This window comes from Aulonocara sp. 'chitande type north' Nkhata Bay, linkage group LG7 (genome assembly GCF_057382095.1).
Source record: "Aulonocara sp. 'chitande type north' Nkhata Bay isolate Kocher_YH1m ecotype deep benthic linkage group LG7, A_spYH_male_GT1.1, whole genome shotgun sequence".
NCBI lineage: Eukaryota > Metazoa > Chordata > Actinopteri > Cichliformes > Cichlidae > Aulonocara > Aulonocara sp. 'chitande type north' Nkhata Bay.
This window is the reverse complement of record NC_141350.1, coordinates 42,819,578-42,835,407: the sequence shown is the minus strand read 5'-3', so window position 1 is coordinate 42,835,407 and position 15,830 is coordinate 42,819,578. Positions and strand designations below refer to the sequence as shown.

Genomic DNA, 15,830 nt, shown 5'->3' with positions numbered 1-15,830 from the left:
TCTCTGAAAGAGAATGACACATTCGAACTGACTACTTTACCTACTGGTAGAAATACCATTGGAGGAAAATGGGTCTACGCCCTCAAAGAAAATGAACAAGGACAAATATTCAAAGCCAGGTTTGTAGCAAAAGGTTACAACCAGACACAAGGAATAGATTACCAAGAGACATTTGCACCAACAGCAAACATGACATCTGTGCGAACCCTAATGCAAATAGCAGTCCAGAATGATCTTATTATCCACCAAATGGATGTTAAAACTGCATATTTGCATGCTCCCATTGAGGAAGAAATATACATGGAACAACCAGAAGGTTTTGAGCAAACAGAGTCAGGAGAAAACTTGGTGTACAAACTAAAGAAATCCCTTTACGGGTTAAAACAATCAGGTAGAAACTGGTACAAACTCTTGAATGACTACCTTGAACAAAATGACTTTGAAAGAAACCTTTCTGATCACTGTGTATACAGAAAGGACATTGGACATGAAACTCTACTGGTTATCATCTGGGTAGATGACTTGATCATTGCAGCTAGCAATACTAACTTGTTAAACACATTCAAAGAAACAATGAGGTCAAAGTTTAACATGAAAGACCTGGGGAAAATATCCAGTTTTCTTGGGATACAGTTTATACAAAAAGAGAGTGAAATCAGGATGAAACAGAAGAGGTACATTCAAAGAATGTTGGAACGCTTTGGGATGTCTGAATGCAAACCCAGATCCACACCGTGTGAACTAAAAATGGACACCACTACATGTGGAGGAAATGATGCAAATGAGACTGTTAACTCAAGAGAGTACAGAGAAATAGTGGGCAGTTTGATATATGCCATGACGTGTACGAGACCAGATATAAGCTGAGTTGTTAGCAGACTATCTCAAACACTAGCTCAACCCACGAGAGAGGACTTAGTAACGGCAAAACAAGTCCTCAGATACCTAAAAGGCACAAACGACTTCGAACTGATCTTTAAGAAAAGCAGTGAGGATCTAGATCTAATTGCTTACAGTGACTCTGACTGGGCATCCTCTGTAAAAGACAGACGCAGTACAACAGGCTACTGTTTTGCACTTACTAAAGAGGGACCAGTAATATCTTGGAAAACAAAGAAACAGCCTACAGTGGCACTCTCAACATGTGAAGCTGAATACATTGGTCTTGCAACCACTACTCAGGAAAGCATGTACTTAACCCAACTGTTAAACGGCATGGACAGAAAAAGGTACACATGTACTAAACTGTTTGGGGACAACCAAGGGGCCATTGCGTTGAGTAAAAACCCAGTGAACAGACAGAGGTCAAAGCATATTGATGTGAAATATCACTTCATTCGTGAAGCGGTAAATGAAAGGAAAATTTGCATTGAACACTGTCCATCAGAAGAAATGGCTGCAGACATACTAACAAAACCAGTTACAAGAGTGAGACTCAGAAAGTTTCAAAAATGGTTCTTTGGAAATGCATAAGATGCTATGGGTTAACAGCATGAGAACAAGGGGGGGTGTTAGATTTGTGTTCTCATGAGTAAATATATTAATTTATTTTATGTTGTGAAAGACGTTTTCTGATTGTCATTTTATTTTGAAAATGATTTTATTTTGGTGATTATAGATTACTTCACTTCCTGTTCCTGTTGTTCCGAAGCGCGAACTGCTGAAGTAATGTATGGTTTTCCCTCCTGTGTTGCTAACAATTAAAGAAACGGGGAAAGTAATCAACCACCAAGTGTGTGCATTATTAAGAGAACATGACCGAAGAAGAAGAAAACTCTTTGAGCTCAACAGAGAGCTTTGGGGCTTCAGACTTGCCTTCATCTACTAGGCCATTTGTCATATACCATTTCCTTTATTTATTTTTTATTTAATTTGTTTGGTCAGTATGCAAATATGCATTCCTTATGCAGAGGACTCAGTTAACTTGCAGAAGACTTCTGCACAAGACCCTCACAAATGCAAACATAATGTCTTCTCGCAACTTCAACTTGATCTGAAAATATCTTCAAGGTTTTTGCTATGTACGAATTCTAAGAGGAAACCAGCAACAGCCCTTTGGGTACTTTTACAAACCAAGGAAAACTAAGAAAAGAGCATGTTTTAAAAGCTGCTCTGTGTCCATCTTTGATAAGTGTAACTTCAGATCTCCATATTTGGCCATTTTTAAGAATAATAACAAATTAGTTTTACTGTATTAAATTATTTAACCATTTGTTGGACTGGGAAGGTTGTATCCTGCAATCATAATTACACACACACTCTGACTTTCTCCTTTCAGATTTGAATACCTTTGAAAAAGAAGGCCTCCCCTCGTATTTGGGCCACGGCATCAAAGTGACTGGTGCATCTGTCTGGAGCATCCCGTGCCAGTCTGAGTGAAAAAATAAGAAGCAGAAAAAAAGAAATGAAGACAAAAGATGGAAAAGGTTGTAGTAAAGAAGTTACTACAATTACAATCATATTCGCTACTATGCCGCATACCCACTAGACATAAAACATAAAGGAACCCAAAACGATCCAACCAAGTTGCAGCTGTTTGCATATAGAAAAATGTCACGATCGTACTCATCTAATGAGAGATGTTCTGAATGTGTGCACAAATGTGCATGTTATGTGCTTTAATTAAATGGGCTAAATATGAGGTGAAATGCTGTCACACTGAAACGGTGCGGTCTTTCAGAACATTTATCCCACAAGCTAATAAGTGATTTAAAGCACTGACGTGGTCAGCCTGCCAATTATCAAGGCAATAGCACTACAGACCTGCCACTGTGAGTGGGAGGGCGAGAGCTCTCCTGTTATCAACAAAGATCTCTATTCAGAGCTCTTTTAATGAAACTCTGCTGCCTATAGTGGTCAGCATTTGTGACCCTTGGCAAGCATGATATAGCTTTTCCACGCATCATGATAACATGGAGTGGGTGAAAAGTGAGTGATGAGGACAGTGAAAGGCCAATATTACTGATGGAAAATGGGCTTCTATTCTTCCTTGGTTTTAAAATGCTTTTAAATTGTGTGTATGCATGGAGGTCAGGAAGCAGCGGGTAGCAGGCGGCTTTCAATATAGCATGAAACATAAAATCTAGCTAAAAGGGCTAACAATTAAAACATTTATTCTTTATTATGGACTATAGCATTAGTTTAAATGGTTAAATAATGTGCAATTTATTATGCAATAAGAATAATATGCAATATAATGACCACATCTGGAACATGATATGTTGTGCTGTTGAAAGCACTAAATTGGCAGGGCTGTGAGAAACAGCTTTTGCAGGTAGCAAGCGGCTGTTTTTACTTAGTTTTGCTTTTCTGGGTGAATCTATTGGGGACGTTTATTACACTTTCCACTCCAACATCTTTAGTGCAGTGAACAGAAAGACCCAAGGGGGCTTGTAAAAAGAATAAACCACAATTTTGTGTTTGTGTGTGTGTTTGAGAAGGCCAGAAAAGCAGAAAGAGAGAAGATGAAAGGTTGAAGTGTATCATTTATGTGTTAGGCTACCAGAATCATTAAATTATTTGCACTGTGCTGAAAGCACACCAGGTGTCCTACTTACAGGAGTGTGGATCTGTTTTCGGGGAGGTCCAGTAGAACAGGAGGTTCAGCTGTCTGGGAGGGGTTTCCTGGTCGATTTGTATGGGAAACTGAGTCTCTGACACCTGAGAGGGATACGTGTGATTTCATTTGAAGAGGAAAAACAAAACGTGGCAAAAAATTACACTGTTTTATTCCTTCATGTAGGAAAAAAAAAGATTACTTATATTGTCACATAAAAATCATCAATTTCCAGAAAGAATTGAACATTTTGCACATTTTTAAAAATTGCTTGCTCAGTTGTTCATCGTTTGTACGTGTTTCTTTTATTACAACCAAATATAGCAGTCTTGTCTTAGTGTCTGTCTATCTTTAATTTAGTTCAATTCATTCTCCTCCATTCTGTCCCGTCCTTTAACATTCTTTCCTGCACTTCATTCTCAGCTCATGATCATTAGTCTCCCCTCAGCTCATTGATACTCTGTATATCAGGGAATGGTGTGATAAGGTCATATGCCATAAAGAGGTCCAATTAACTCCAGCCACGTTTTCATTAATCAATAACAGTACTCTACACAACTTGTCAATCCTTTTCTGTTTCAGTCACACGCACACACACACACCGATATGCAGAGGGAATGGAAACCTCATACCGTAGAGCTGCCAGACTCTGACTTTGTCTTCATAGGGTAGATCATATTTCAGCGGGTCTCCCACGGGACCCTGGTAGTATGGTCTCATGATAGACTCTATGGCTGATGTGTGCACCAGGCCGATGGCATGACCGAACTCATGGACTGCAACTGCAAACAGATCCATCCCATGAGATTCTAAGGCAGACACAGAAAGAGGGGAACACTCATTAGCCTTACATGCATATCTGACTTTTTTTGGTCTCATACCTGCTCAAAGTGGACAAGACTGTGTGAGACTATTAAAAACCTGCATTAGTAATGATGCACATTAGAGGTCGGTACAGGAATAAAACATAAAGACGCACTTCTGGAAACTATTCTTAATTTATTTAAGAGAGAACTGACTTCAATCAAAGAAGTAGCTGCACACAAGTATTACTGCTGCTCTTCACCACGGTAGAAAGATTAAGCCACAAGCATGACAAGAAAAGTTACCTAAGAAACACCTTCTCGTTCCTTTCTTTAAACATTTCAAAACTAACCTGCGCTCTTTTTAGGGCAGTAAGAGAAAACAGCGGTGTTATCAATGTGAAACTGTGACATAGCAGAAAACTACTATATTCTTCTCTGCAGTTTAACCATAGCTTGCCTGTATCACCTCCAGCTTTGATTGAGATCACCTAGCTGCTTACAGATTTTTGTAAAACCCGTATAGCCACTGTTTGCGTGTTTATCCCTTTTATGAGTGAACTCTATAGGTTGCAAGTTAAGAAGCGTGACAGACAGCTCCTGTGGCTGTGAGTGCTGTTAGGAATGTGGTGCAGTGAGATAACTATGGTAATACTGCCTGAGCCCCTGGGCTGCCAATCAAATCCTAAGTGTGGAAAGACACCCAAAGAGGCTGCAGGCTATTAAAACACATTTCCCTGGATGTTGAGCTAAGAGGAAACGGCAACGCTTCCAAAAACTCCTTGTTTGGCTCTGCTAAGCAAGACAAAACCTGGTTTTTGAGATTTAGATTCGCAAAAATGTGAGTGCGGGCGAGTCGAGCCAAGCTAGCTTAGAGTTCCTCGGTGACTAGGATCAAATCAGCATTCTGTTAACCTTATGTTGGCCTCGACTTGGGAACGTCTTAGCGCTGTGCTCTGTCAAAAGACAAAGGACAATTGGAGAAGTGCACTTGTGCTTGCTGCACCTGGGATTTCCAGAAGCCAAATGCCAACTCTAATCTACATGAGCACAAGGTGGAGAGAGGGAGTGTGGATAAATGAAAGGATCGAGGGAGAAAACAGGGATTCAGAACAAAGTAGGCACCATGTCATCGCATTTACAACCCATCTGAGGTTGACAGACAAAAAAAATGCTCGTGCCTGCGGACAAAGAGAGATTTACGTGGATGAATAAGACTTATTGAGTTAGACTCCCATGCCTGGAAAAAAAAACAGACAAAAAAAGAAAAGAAAGTAAGCACAATAACATCACTGACAACAATTTGTGTAATTCCAGGTTATTATAAGATAAAATATTTTAAAAAAAAAGTGCTACTACTTTAATGCACAGTAAATACAATGCAATAAGGTACAATACTCTCTTGGATATGACATGATGAGTCCAGAATGCTGCAAACATGGCCTGCAGCATTTGGTTAAAAGTTTAATAAGAATGGTGTAACATAAGGTAGACGGAAAGAAACAAGTACACAACTAGCCAAGGGCTATCCTTTTCACCTGGCGCCAATCCATGCGCTATTATGACCTTGCATTACCTTGTGCCAATCTGGAATCGGTTTATACAGTGCTTAACAAATTTATTAGATCACCACCCAGTGTAAGGTTTACGTCACAGCTGCTCTAATGTAGTACTGCCAACTACCAAAATCTTTCTTTATGTTTCTGTAATGGTGAATCCACCGGTATGCACCAGCTCTTTAATCAAAAAAAATTATTATTGTTGCTATCTATGTTTTTTTTTTCTAATTTACTGTAAGAAAAAAAATAGTTTCAGTGGTTGAATTTTCAGTAATCCAGTACTTTTAGTTTTAAGCAAGTGTTTTAGAGGTTTTCTTTAACAGGGTGGTCACTGTATATATTTTTGAATACAAATGTTTAAATTACACATTTGTGTTTAAACTTGGTTCATGTGGTAAATTAACGAAGGGTGATGATTCAGAAGCTCCTGAGGCCTTTTTTTCTATCAATGATTTTTATAACTGATTTCTCAAACTAAACAAATGATGAACTACATGTTTTTTCAAACTTGTAACACTCAGAAACAAAACGTCTGTCTGTAAAAGCAGTTTATTACAACCTGTAATTGCAACACCATAAAAACAGTCTGTTTAAGGAAACACAAGGCAGTGCCCACGGTTGCAAGAACTTGGGCTTTCTCACAAAAGACTATTGTTTGTTTCCTTATCCACACTCGAAATTACACCATTTAATGTAATAAGTCTATTAATATAAGCTTGACTATGAAGGCAACTCTGGCGATTTCCTAACCTAACAAAACTCCTTGCAAATCACCAAACACAGCTTAAAAATAATTATAAAGTATTCACTGGCGTGGTGCTGAGGGACGGGCAGTTAAAGATGGTTTAAGGTGAAGGACTTCCTAACATCAAGGCATTCCTATTGTAAATGTTGGAATCTATGCAGAAGTACTTGTGTATTGGATCGGAGTTTTTATACTTCATCCAAAGTCTTCTGGTAACATTCAACCCACATATTTTGCTTCTGCATCTTTCCCCGACGGACTTTCTATCTAGAACACTGGAAAGTATACTAAAGGCCTAATTTTCTGCAGTACTCCAGTGCAACCTCTCGTTGCTAAAACCCAAATAGAAAGCTGATCAAACTTGACATCAATAAATAAACTTTACTTTTTAGAACTCTGTGAAAAAGTGTCCAGAGAAGCAAACTCACATTTTTAAGTATTAATCAAAGTTTCGTGAACCCCGCTGAGCTTCCAAAGAAGGAAAACTAGACAGAAGTAAGATTCTTGTACTGTAATTTAAAAAGCATGCCCAACTTTTCATTTGGAAATCAAAATCTGTTCCGAGTGAGACGTGTGACAAAAATAAACATGTAATGGTGACACGGTTTCGAAATGACCTCAATTATATCTTTGGATTACTCCAATTTCGTGCTACTAGCCTCCAAAGATAATCAGTGTAATAATAATATTGCTCTCAATGTATCGGGTCAGGCTCTATTAATAAATGTAACTCTGCCTATCCCATAATCAGCATTTGGAGACAATACTTCTTCTGAGCTGCAAAGTGTATGCAAAGAGCTATTATATGATGTCAAAATTAACTGTGAGAAATGGAGATCTGCATCAGCTCCTTTGTGAATATTTAGTGAGCTAAATTAGGCAAGCTGGCAGCTGCGCAAAAATGATCCTTTATATTAAGCAGGCCGAAGAGCTGCTATACAAAACTGTTTAATCAATACATTTTCAGATTGTAACAAAACCCAGAAGCAGAAACATCTGGCTCGCAGACATGAGTGACTAACTCATCCAGTAGAAGAACTGGAACAACATGCTGGTACCTTAAATATTCTTTTAAGGTAGTAAAATAATGACAGATTTTGAAATGAATTCCATCCATCCATCTATTTTCTTCTGCTTATCCAATTCAGGGTTGCATGTGGGCTGGAGCCTATTCCAGCTGTCTTAGTGCGAGATGATTGGTGGCAAAAAGGGATCACCCGCTACTCTTTGGACCAGGTTATACAGGTTATAGAGGTAATGCAAGTTAAGAGGGTTGCAGTGAAATTTCATATACGATACACTGAGAATTTTGAATTATATGTGGAAATATAAAAAGTAGGTAAACGTTCACAAAAAGTGATATGAGATTTAAAACTCAAATGGAGGTCAAGATTCTCAGAGGTGGTCTATTAAGAGGAAAATGTAGTGACTGGCCTTCTTAGTAAATGAGCTGTGGCCGATTACCACAATGTCAGGTTTGCCAGGATTGAGATGGTGGAAAGTTAAACAAATCCCCTTTGTAAAAAAACCCAAATGCAAAAAAAAGAAGCCAAACAGTCATGAGAGAGAAGTAAAGCTTCTCACATAGCAGTGGAAAGAAAGTTAAGCAGATGGCCTGATATCACTTCAAATTAAAACTGAAAAGGTCCAATGATTGACCTTTAAAGGTATCCCACCTGGGAGAGAGATGAAGCAGAAGAAGGTATCGAATCATTATCATGAATACTAAAATGTCTGTCAGTGAAATATGATAAAACTGAGTGAAGTAGCAGAAATGCCAGGTCCAGTTAAACTTTCTCTAGGTTTAGAATCGCACGATCAGTGGTGTCAAAATCAGAAGTTAGAAATGTGCTAAAAGGGGGAGGGAAAGACTTAAATAATCATGTATGCACCCAGAGGAAACTGATTGATTAATTGATAAGCCAGCGAATGCAGAGGAAATAACAGGAAGGAGACCTATTTAACAAAGAAGTATTTAACAAATCTTGTTGAAATTGTGTCTTTGGGGAAAGATGATGGGTGCACTTAAGTAATTATATCTTTGAGATCTCGTGGGAATTGGATTAAACTCAGACAACAGGACAAGGCAGGTAACTCATTCAGAGGGATGAGCTCCAAGGTGGGAATCTGCAATAAGATCTTGCCAACAGCAAAACTGAGAAAGTTGTCCCAGGCATCGTAAAGCATGACTAGCACAAGGATTCAGGACCAGCTTAATAATACACTACAGTATATTCTGATGAAGAGAAAGGCTAAAGCCACGGTTAAGCGAAAAATACAAATTTTCTCCTGAGAAAAGGACGTTTTGTCAACTGTTCCTCGTGGTCCAGTATAAAAACAAATTCAATGCTCAAATTGTAAAACTCCAAGTGCCTAAGATGAGAGAATATTTTTTAATGTTAACGGCTCACATTCCTACTGTTCCTTATCCCCCGACTCTGTAGTCCTCTGTAGCTTATCTATGTTTTTATTTTACATTTTACCTACGATCTGTTTGACTGTAATGGATCAGACTGTGTTAGTCAGTCTAACTTTGCCCTTCCAGAAAACATGGATTTAATTATTTTCTAGGCACTTAAACAACTTAGCAAAGAACTTATTTTAAATTGTATTTTTTAGACACATTGTTATTAGCAGACTGCTGCCAAAACAAAATATGTTCCCATTTCTTTAGCAGATTCCATGAAAAATGGTAAAGATTACATTAAAGGCAATTTTGCAGACATAAAATAGTATTTTTGCATCAATGGGATTCCCGAAGCACTATTATCCAAAAACTTAGCATATCCTGGCATGGTGTGCTTTGGGTTCTTTAAGATTTTGAGGAAATTGGACTAGTGGGAGACAAAAGAAAAACTGCAGGCCTAAAAACCAAAAACCTACAGCAGATGAACACTACCTCAAAGTCCTGTCCTTAAGAAATCTTCCAAAGATCTGAGCATAAGAGAGACATCGGGCCCTTCAGTTTATCTTCAGAAAAGAAATGGTCTCAAAGGTAGGGGTGCTGCCAAGAAGCCATTATTAAGGAACCAGGGAGGGAGGGCTAAGGTGTGCCACATTACACAAAGAACAGGACTAAAAATGAGTGGCAACAGGTTTGGCAACAGATAAAAATTTTGACAAAAAGACTTTAGCACAGTCTTGTACGATGTCAACATTAACTTAATAATGACTAATTAATGAAGGGACAAAGAAGGGAGATCCACACAGAAACTACTTTACCAGGGTGCAAACTGACAGAAATGCACCAGCCTTCTGCGAAGAGGGAGACCGGCATCTTGGAAAGAGACCACCTTATACAGGCATCAAAACAGGTGAAGTCTCTTCTTTAATGGATAGCAGGAGGAGGTGTTAATGAGGACCTGAACAAGAAGAAACATCAAGGCTGTATAATCCATAACCAACACCCACCCCCCCTACAAACAGGGTCTTTGGAACATGATACTCGTGAAAGTACGTCAGCCATCACATTATCTCAATCTAATGTTACATTGGCTTACAGCTAATATAAAAGGCCGAAGGAACGACAACCAAGCTACCAGTTGCTGTTTCATATGCTGTTAATGGGTGATGATCTGTATGAACAGTTACTGGCAGTGATGATCTAACACACACTTCGATGCCCAAATAAGTGCCACTGTTTCCTTCTCGACCACTGAATAGTTAAGCTGCTGCTGGCTGAATCAGCGTGAAAAGAAGCAGACGCCAAGGCCGAGGCGTCACTCTCCTTAAATCAGCTTTATTTTACAATTGTTTTAGCTTCTTGACAGTAACTACCCAGCACCGCACAGTAAACAGGCTCAAAGTTAACAACCACCTGTTGAACATAGTGGAGCATTTAGCAGTTAATGAGACAGACATTTCCCCGAGGATGCAGGAAGAGAGAATATTGGGTTTATTGTTGTCAGCAGAGTATATGATAATGTTGCTGTTTTTTTGTCTGACAGAAGAGCAAACAGGCCAGCTGTTACCTAAAATGTTCATAGTGATATTTCATCAATATGTTTAACAGTTAATTTAGGTTTAAGAGAAAGTAAAAAAAAAACCCCAAAGCATAACTCAGACTGAGAAGTCAAAGCGTCCGCGTATTCAGCACGTCACTTATTACCTATAAAATGGATTTTTATTGCTGTAAAATGAGCTGTGTCATGGTCCTGGGTCGTTGACCCAGCGTTTTGTGTTTTGTGACTATTTCCCTCTGTTCTAGTTATTCTGTGTCCTCCCCCCTTGTGTCCGGTTCGGGTTCTAGATTTCCTGTTTTACTTTGTAGGTCTGTGTCTCGTTATGCCCATTAAGTTCCAGCTGTGTCCCCTCCTGTGTGCCATTTCCTCATTACCTGGTGTGTGTATTTATAGTTGGTGTCTGCCTGTGCTCCTCGTCGGCTCGTCTGCACTCATCCGTGTATTTCTGCGTATCTCTGCATTCATCTGCGTTCCATGGTGTCCTGTCTCTGCGTCCCTCTGCCCCGCACCCCCTTTGTACGGTCTCAGGTTTGCTATTTAGTTTCTCCCAGTTTAGGTTTCCGTTTGTAAAGTACTCATACCTCGTTGCCTGTTTTTGTCACCGCCACCTTTGTAAATAAAACATCACTCGTATCATCAGTTTGCTGCATCTTGGGTCCTCCTTTTCCTCCACACCACACGGCTCCCTCCGCCAGCCGTGACAAGCTGAGTGTCAGACTTTAGATTACTAAAGTTTTGCAGTTAATTTAAAATGCAACAAAGAACAAGCACATTTGAAATTCAATAATTTCTAATCATCTTGGTCTAGAAGTGCTAAAGTGCTTCAAGGAATTTAAGTAGACAGTAAAAAAAATAAAATAAAAGCAGCATTTACACAAACCTGAATTCTGAGCTAACTTCATTAAAACATTGTAAGCTGCAGCGAACGGGATTTTCTTTGGCACTGGTTGGCCATAAGACACTTTCCCCCCTTTATGGAGTACAGGCGAAGAAGAAGAGGCAGATGCCTGATTACCAAATGAAAGAGTCTGATGTGATTTTTTTTTTTTTTTGATGTACATTTCACCCTTCATCACAGGCAGTGAAACACTAGCCTTGAAGGCTGGAACATCTAACAAGGTAAGATGATTCACTGCCAGCATCTTTTCTCTCCTGCTCACAGTAAGAATCTGTGTTTTTAACACTAGTGCGGTCTTCCATCAGGCCGTCACCACCGCTGAGCAATTCGTAGCTGGAAGCACGAGTCTTTGCACAGAGAATTTTATTTGCTTAAATTACCTCTTCTAAGTCAGCGTTTGTCTGTGTAAGACAATTGTGTGGCTTGAAGAGATCAATAGAGGTCATGAAGACAAGAGCGCTCCTCTGATCCCTCTTTTCTTTAGCAACCTGCTCTCATTAATCACGACCACATTGACCCAGACGATGCTCTGAACTCCTGGAGCATCACGTCATCATGCCGTGACACTGATGCAGGCTGTTGGGAGATGTAATTGAAGCAAATTGAGTTGCGGTAACATATGTTTCCTAGTTTTAGGGCAAAAGCAAACAAAGAAATTGAACTATCACCCTGCCTGCAGACTTGGACTACGTGTCTTTATCGATTGGGTTTTTGTCTAAATTAAGTATTCAATATACTTTTATTTGACAAGGAAATTGCATTATATAACAATCACAATGGATTGTTTCAAGGAGCTATCGCACTAATACCACATCTTCAGGTGTTTCTTTTTTCAAAAGAAAGGTTTAGTATTTTGGGAAATACGATTCTGTGAGCATTATCATTTCATCTAAGGCAAGAAGGCAAATAATACTCGCAAAATGTCAGACATTAGAGTTTAAAAATAAACCACATTCAAAATGCATATACGTGTTATTGACTGTGCATGCATAAATTAGATTTAGATTCTTTTTTTTTAGCCATTTTTAGTTCAAATTTAGCTATGCTTCTTATTTTGCAAGCACATCCTGCAGTTGACTAATAAATATAAATAGTTTACAAAAAGTAAAAGTAGAAGGTATTGCCTTTCCTTATGAAATAGAGTGGAATAGAAACCTCTCAGTAGAAGTTAAAGACTATAAAAATGCACTTCCACGCAAAAGAGCATGCCCACAACCCTAGAAATCTCATCTCTGCTTCATTGCGTCGCAATTACTCTTTCATCGATTGTCATTGGTGCAGCTGTTAGCTGACATCACAAATTATAGTGGTGCTTTGTGGTCTGGTGGAGACATTTATTTCAGCTTCTGATCGGCACAAATCAAAAGGAAACATTTTGCTGTCGGCTAAAATACTTTAATCACCCTAAATATGGTGCTATTTCCCTCTGGTCTTTTAAATTTAAAGACTCAATTCTTGTAAAAAAAAAAAAAAAAAGAAGCCCCATGGCATAGTAAAATTAGATCAATAAATGTCAACAGTGAACAATAAACAGCTTGTGCTAATTGCTGAAAAAAAAAACTGATTTCCTAGGTTTGGGTAGGACGTTGGAGTGGATTCTTTGTTTGTGGCGGTTGGAAGAGATGAAAGAAGGTCTTTTATGCTTCCTAACAAGCTTGTGAAAACAGTCAATGCTGCTGTAGTCACCACACTGAAGCCACAGCATGTTATATTCTTAGTTCGAACAGATAAAATATTGATAATACAATCTGGAACATGAATAAAAGGTAGGAGGCGCAGCTTGGTTCCAAAGTACAAGTACAAAGTACAGCAATCTTGTTTTGAATACAAAAACCTTGGTGAGTATGGAAGTTCAAAACTGTTCTCAAGCACTTTTCATTTTGTTAAAGTTTTGTTGACGCAGACCGTTTCAGGCTCTTTATTTCATAGTACTCTGGAAGTGTCTCACAGAAACAGATCATCCTTCAGTTTTTTATGTTCTTTTCATTCAGGCACACTCTTTAAGTAATACAACTCACCGGCCATGTTGTTGGCTTCAAGTGCTCATCAGCGTTTTATTGCAAATATCTAATCAGCCAGTCACATGGTCGAAACTCAGTGCATTTAGTCGTGTAGACATGGTCAAAAGGTTTAAATTAAGTTTCAGAATAGGGTTGAAAGGTGATATAAGAGAGTTTGAACGTAGCACGGTTGTGCTTGTAGGGTTTACAGAGAATGGTTTGAAAAAGGAGAAAATATCCAGTGAGCACCGTTCCTGTGGGTGAAAATGCCTTGTTGATGCCAGTTGTCAGAGTAGAGTGGTCAGTCTGCTTCGTGCTGTTGGGAAAGCAACAGAAACTAAAATAACTACTCCTTATGACCAAGGTATGCAGAAGAGCATCATGTTAAACACTGAAGCAGGTTGGGTACAGCAGCAGAAGGCCGCACTGGGTGCAACAGCTTGCACGGGCTCACCAAAATGGGACAACAGAAAATCTGCTGTTATCTCTGGGTGGTAGGTTCAGAATTTGGCTTAAACAACATAAAGGCTGATCATGCCTATCCCATATCTCTGAAACTGGTCATGCAACATGTAGCACCTGTATAAAAAAGGCCAAAGCAGACTGTGCTTCCTCAGGAGGCTGAGGTCTTTCAACATCTGCGGGAAGCTCCTGAGGATGTTTTACCAGTCGGTGGTTGCTGGTGTACTGTTCTATGCTGGGGGAGCAGCACAGCAAAGAGGGACTCATCCAGGCTGGAAAAACTAATCAGGAAGGCTGGCTCTATGGTCGGCATGAAGCTGGACACTCTGGTGACAGCGGCAGAGAAAAGGACACTAAAGAAACTGCTGGACATTATGGACAATGCTGGGCATCCTCTGCACACGGTTGTGAATAATCAGAGGAGCCTATTCAGTAATAGGTTGCTTCTCCCAAAGTCAAGAACCAACAGACTTAAAAACTCCTTTGTCCCACACGCCATCAAGCTGTTTAACTCCTTGTTGGAGGAGAGAGGGAGGGGAAACAGGGGGACAAAGGAGGGCGGGAACAACTGAGCTTTAGTGCTTTTTTTCACTGTGCAGTATTCGTAATATTCTTTCTTATATTCGACTGTGCAATAATCACTGTGCAATAGACTCACTCAAATGTGCAATCCACTGGTATTCCTATTTATCCCTATTATATATTCTGTATTTATATTATGTGGTATATTTATGCTTATATCCTTTCTCTCATTCCCCTTTATTGTATCTGTAACATGCAACTTCTGCTGTGCTACTGGAAACAGAATTTCCCGGAGGAACCCACCCGAGGGATTAATAACGTTTCATCTAATCTAACCTAATCTAATTAAGACTGCAGTGTGCCCATCTTCTGATGGCTACTTCCAGTAGGATAAGCCACCGTGTTACAAAGCTCAAATCATCTCAAACTGATTTCTTGAGCATGATACTGAGTTCACTGTAATTAAATGGACCCCATAGTCACCAGATCTCAATCCAAAAGAACACCTTCGGATGTGATGGAAAGAGCCAACAAACGCAGCCAACAAATCTGCAGCATCTGTGAAAGATGTAGCTAATAAAGTGTGTTCCTTACCTGGTGACCTGAAGGTCCAGGCCTCGTCATCATCAAAGTGTGTATCCCCAGCAGTAAACCTCTCTCCAGGGAAAAAGGCATGTGCCACTGTGCCACCCGGCCCATCAAAGGGGTATCCATCGTTGTGGTCAGCCTTAGTGAAGTCGATTTGAATATCTGCATCACTGCCAGCTACTTCATGAAAGTTAAGGGGCGCAATATCGCTCCAGACCTTCAGGGCGTAGTACATGAGGGCTCGAACAGTGTCCCTGCCCAGTAAAGCCGAATCCTTAGGAAAGGTCCTGACTCTGTGAGAGAAAACAGAGATCACATATATGCTGAGAAAGAATGTGAAATAGATGGATCGATCTATCCACAGTATAGATCGAGTTCTTCATTTCAAATGCCACCAAACCTTTCAAGACTTTTTTTTAGATTTCTTTTCTTTCCTCTTTTTCTTTTCTTTTCTTTTCTTTTTTTTTTTTTTACACATCATGAAGACGTTTTACAGAAATATCATTTATATCTGTCAAATACTGAAAAGTAATATAGTTTTTATGAACTCTGTTAATCAGACTAATCAGAATCTCCTTTTTGATCTTTCATGATTTACAGCAACATTTCATTACTTTTTCACTGTGGAGTCGCTGCTCTTTATAGTACTGTATAAGAAGTGCTGCATTAGAAATACTCAGTTTCTCTGCCAAGATAGGCGACTCTTTTCATCTGACTTCTGGTACAGCTTTAGTG

The 15,830-nt window shown here is 39.4% G+C and overlaps 1 protein-coding gene across 1 annotated transcript in view; it reads right to left on the bottom strand.

Moving 5' to 3' along the window:
* mmp17a (matrix metallopeptidase 17a) overlaps positions 1 to 15,830 on the bottom strand; it is a 112,464-nt gene that overhangs the window by 13,891 nt on the left and 82,743 nt on the right. The window contains exons 4-7 of the mRNA XM_086300505.1: positions 15,102 to 15,388; positions 4,189 to 4,365; positions 3,558 to 3,660; positions 2,289 to 2,371 (exon numbers count right to left, since the gene is read on the bottom strand). Of these exons, the coding sequence (XP_086156631.1) occupies positions 2,289 to 2,371; positions 3,558 to 3,660; positions 4,189 to 4,365; positions 15,102 to 15,388 (650 nt within the window). The remainder of the gene's footprint in view (positions 1 to 2,288; positions 2,372 to 3,557; positions 3,661 to 4,188; positions 4,366 to 15,101; positions 15,389 to 15,830) is intronic.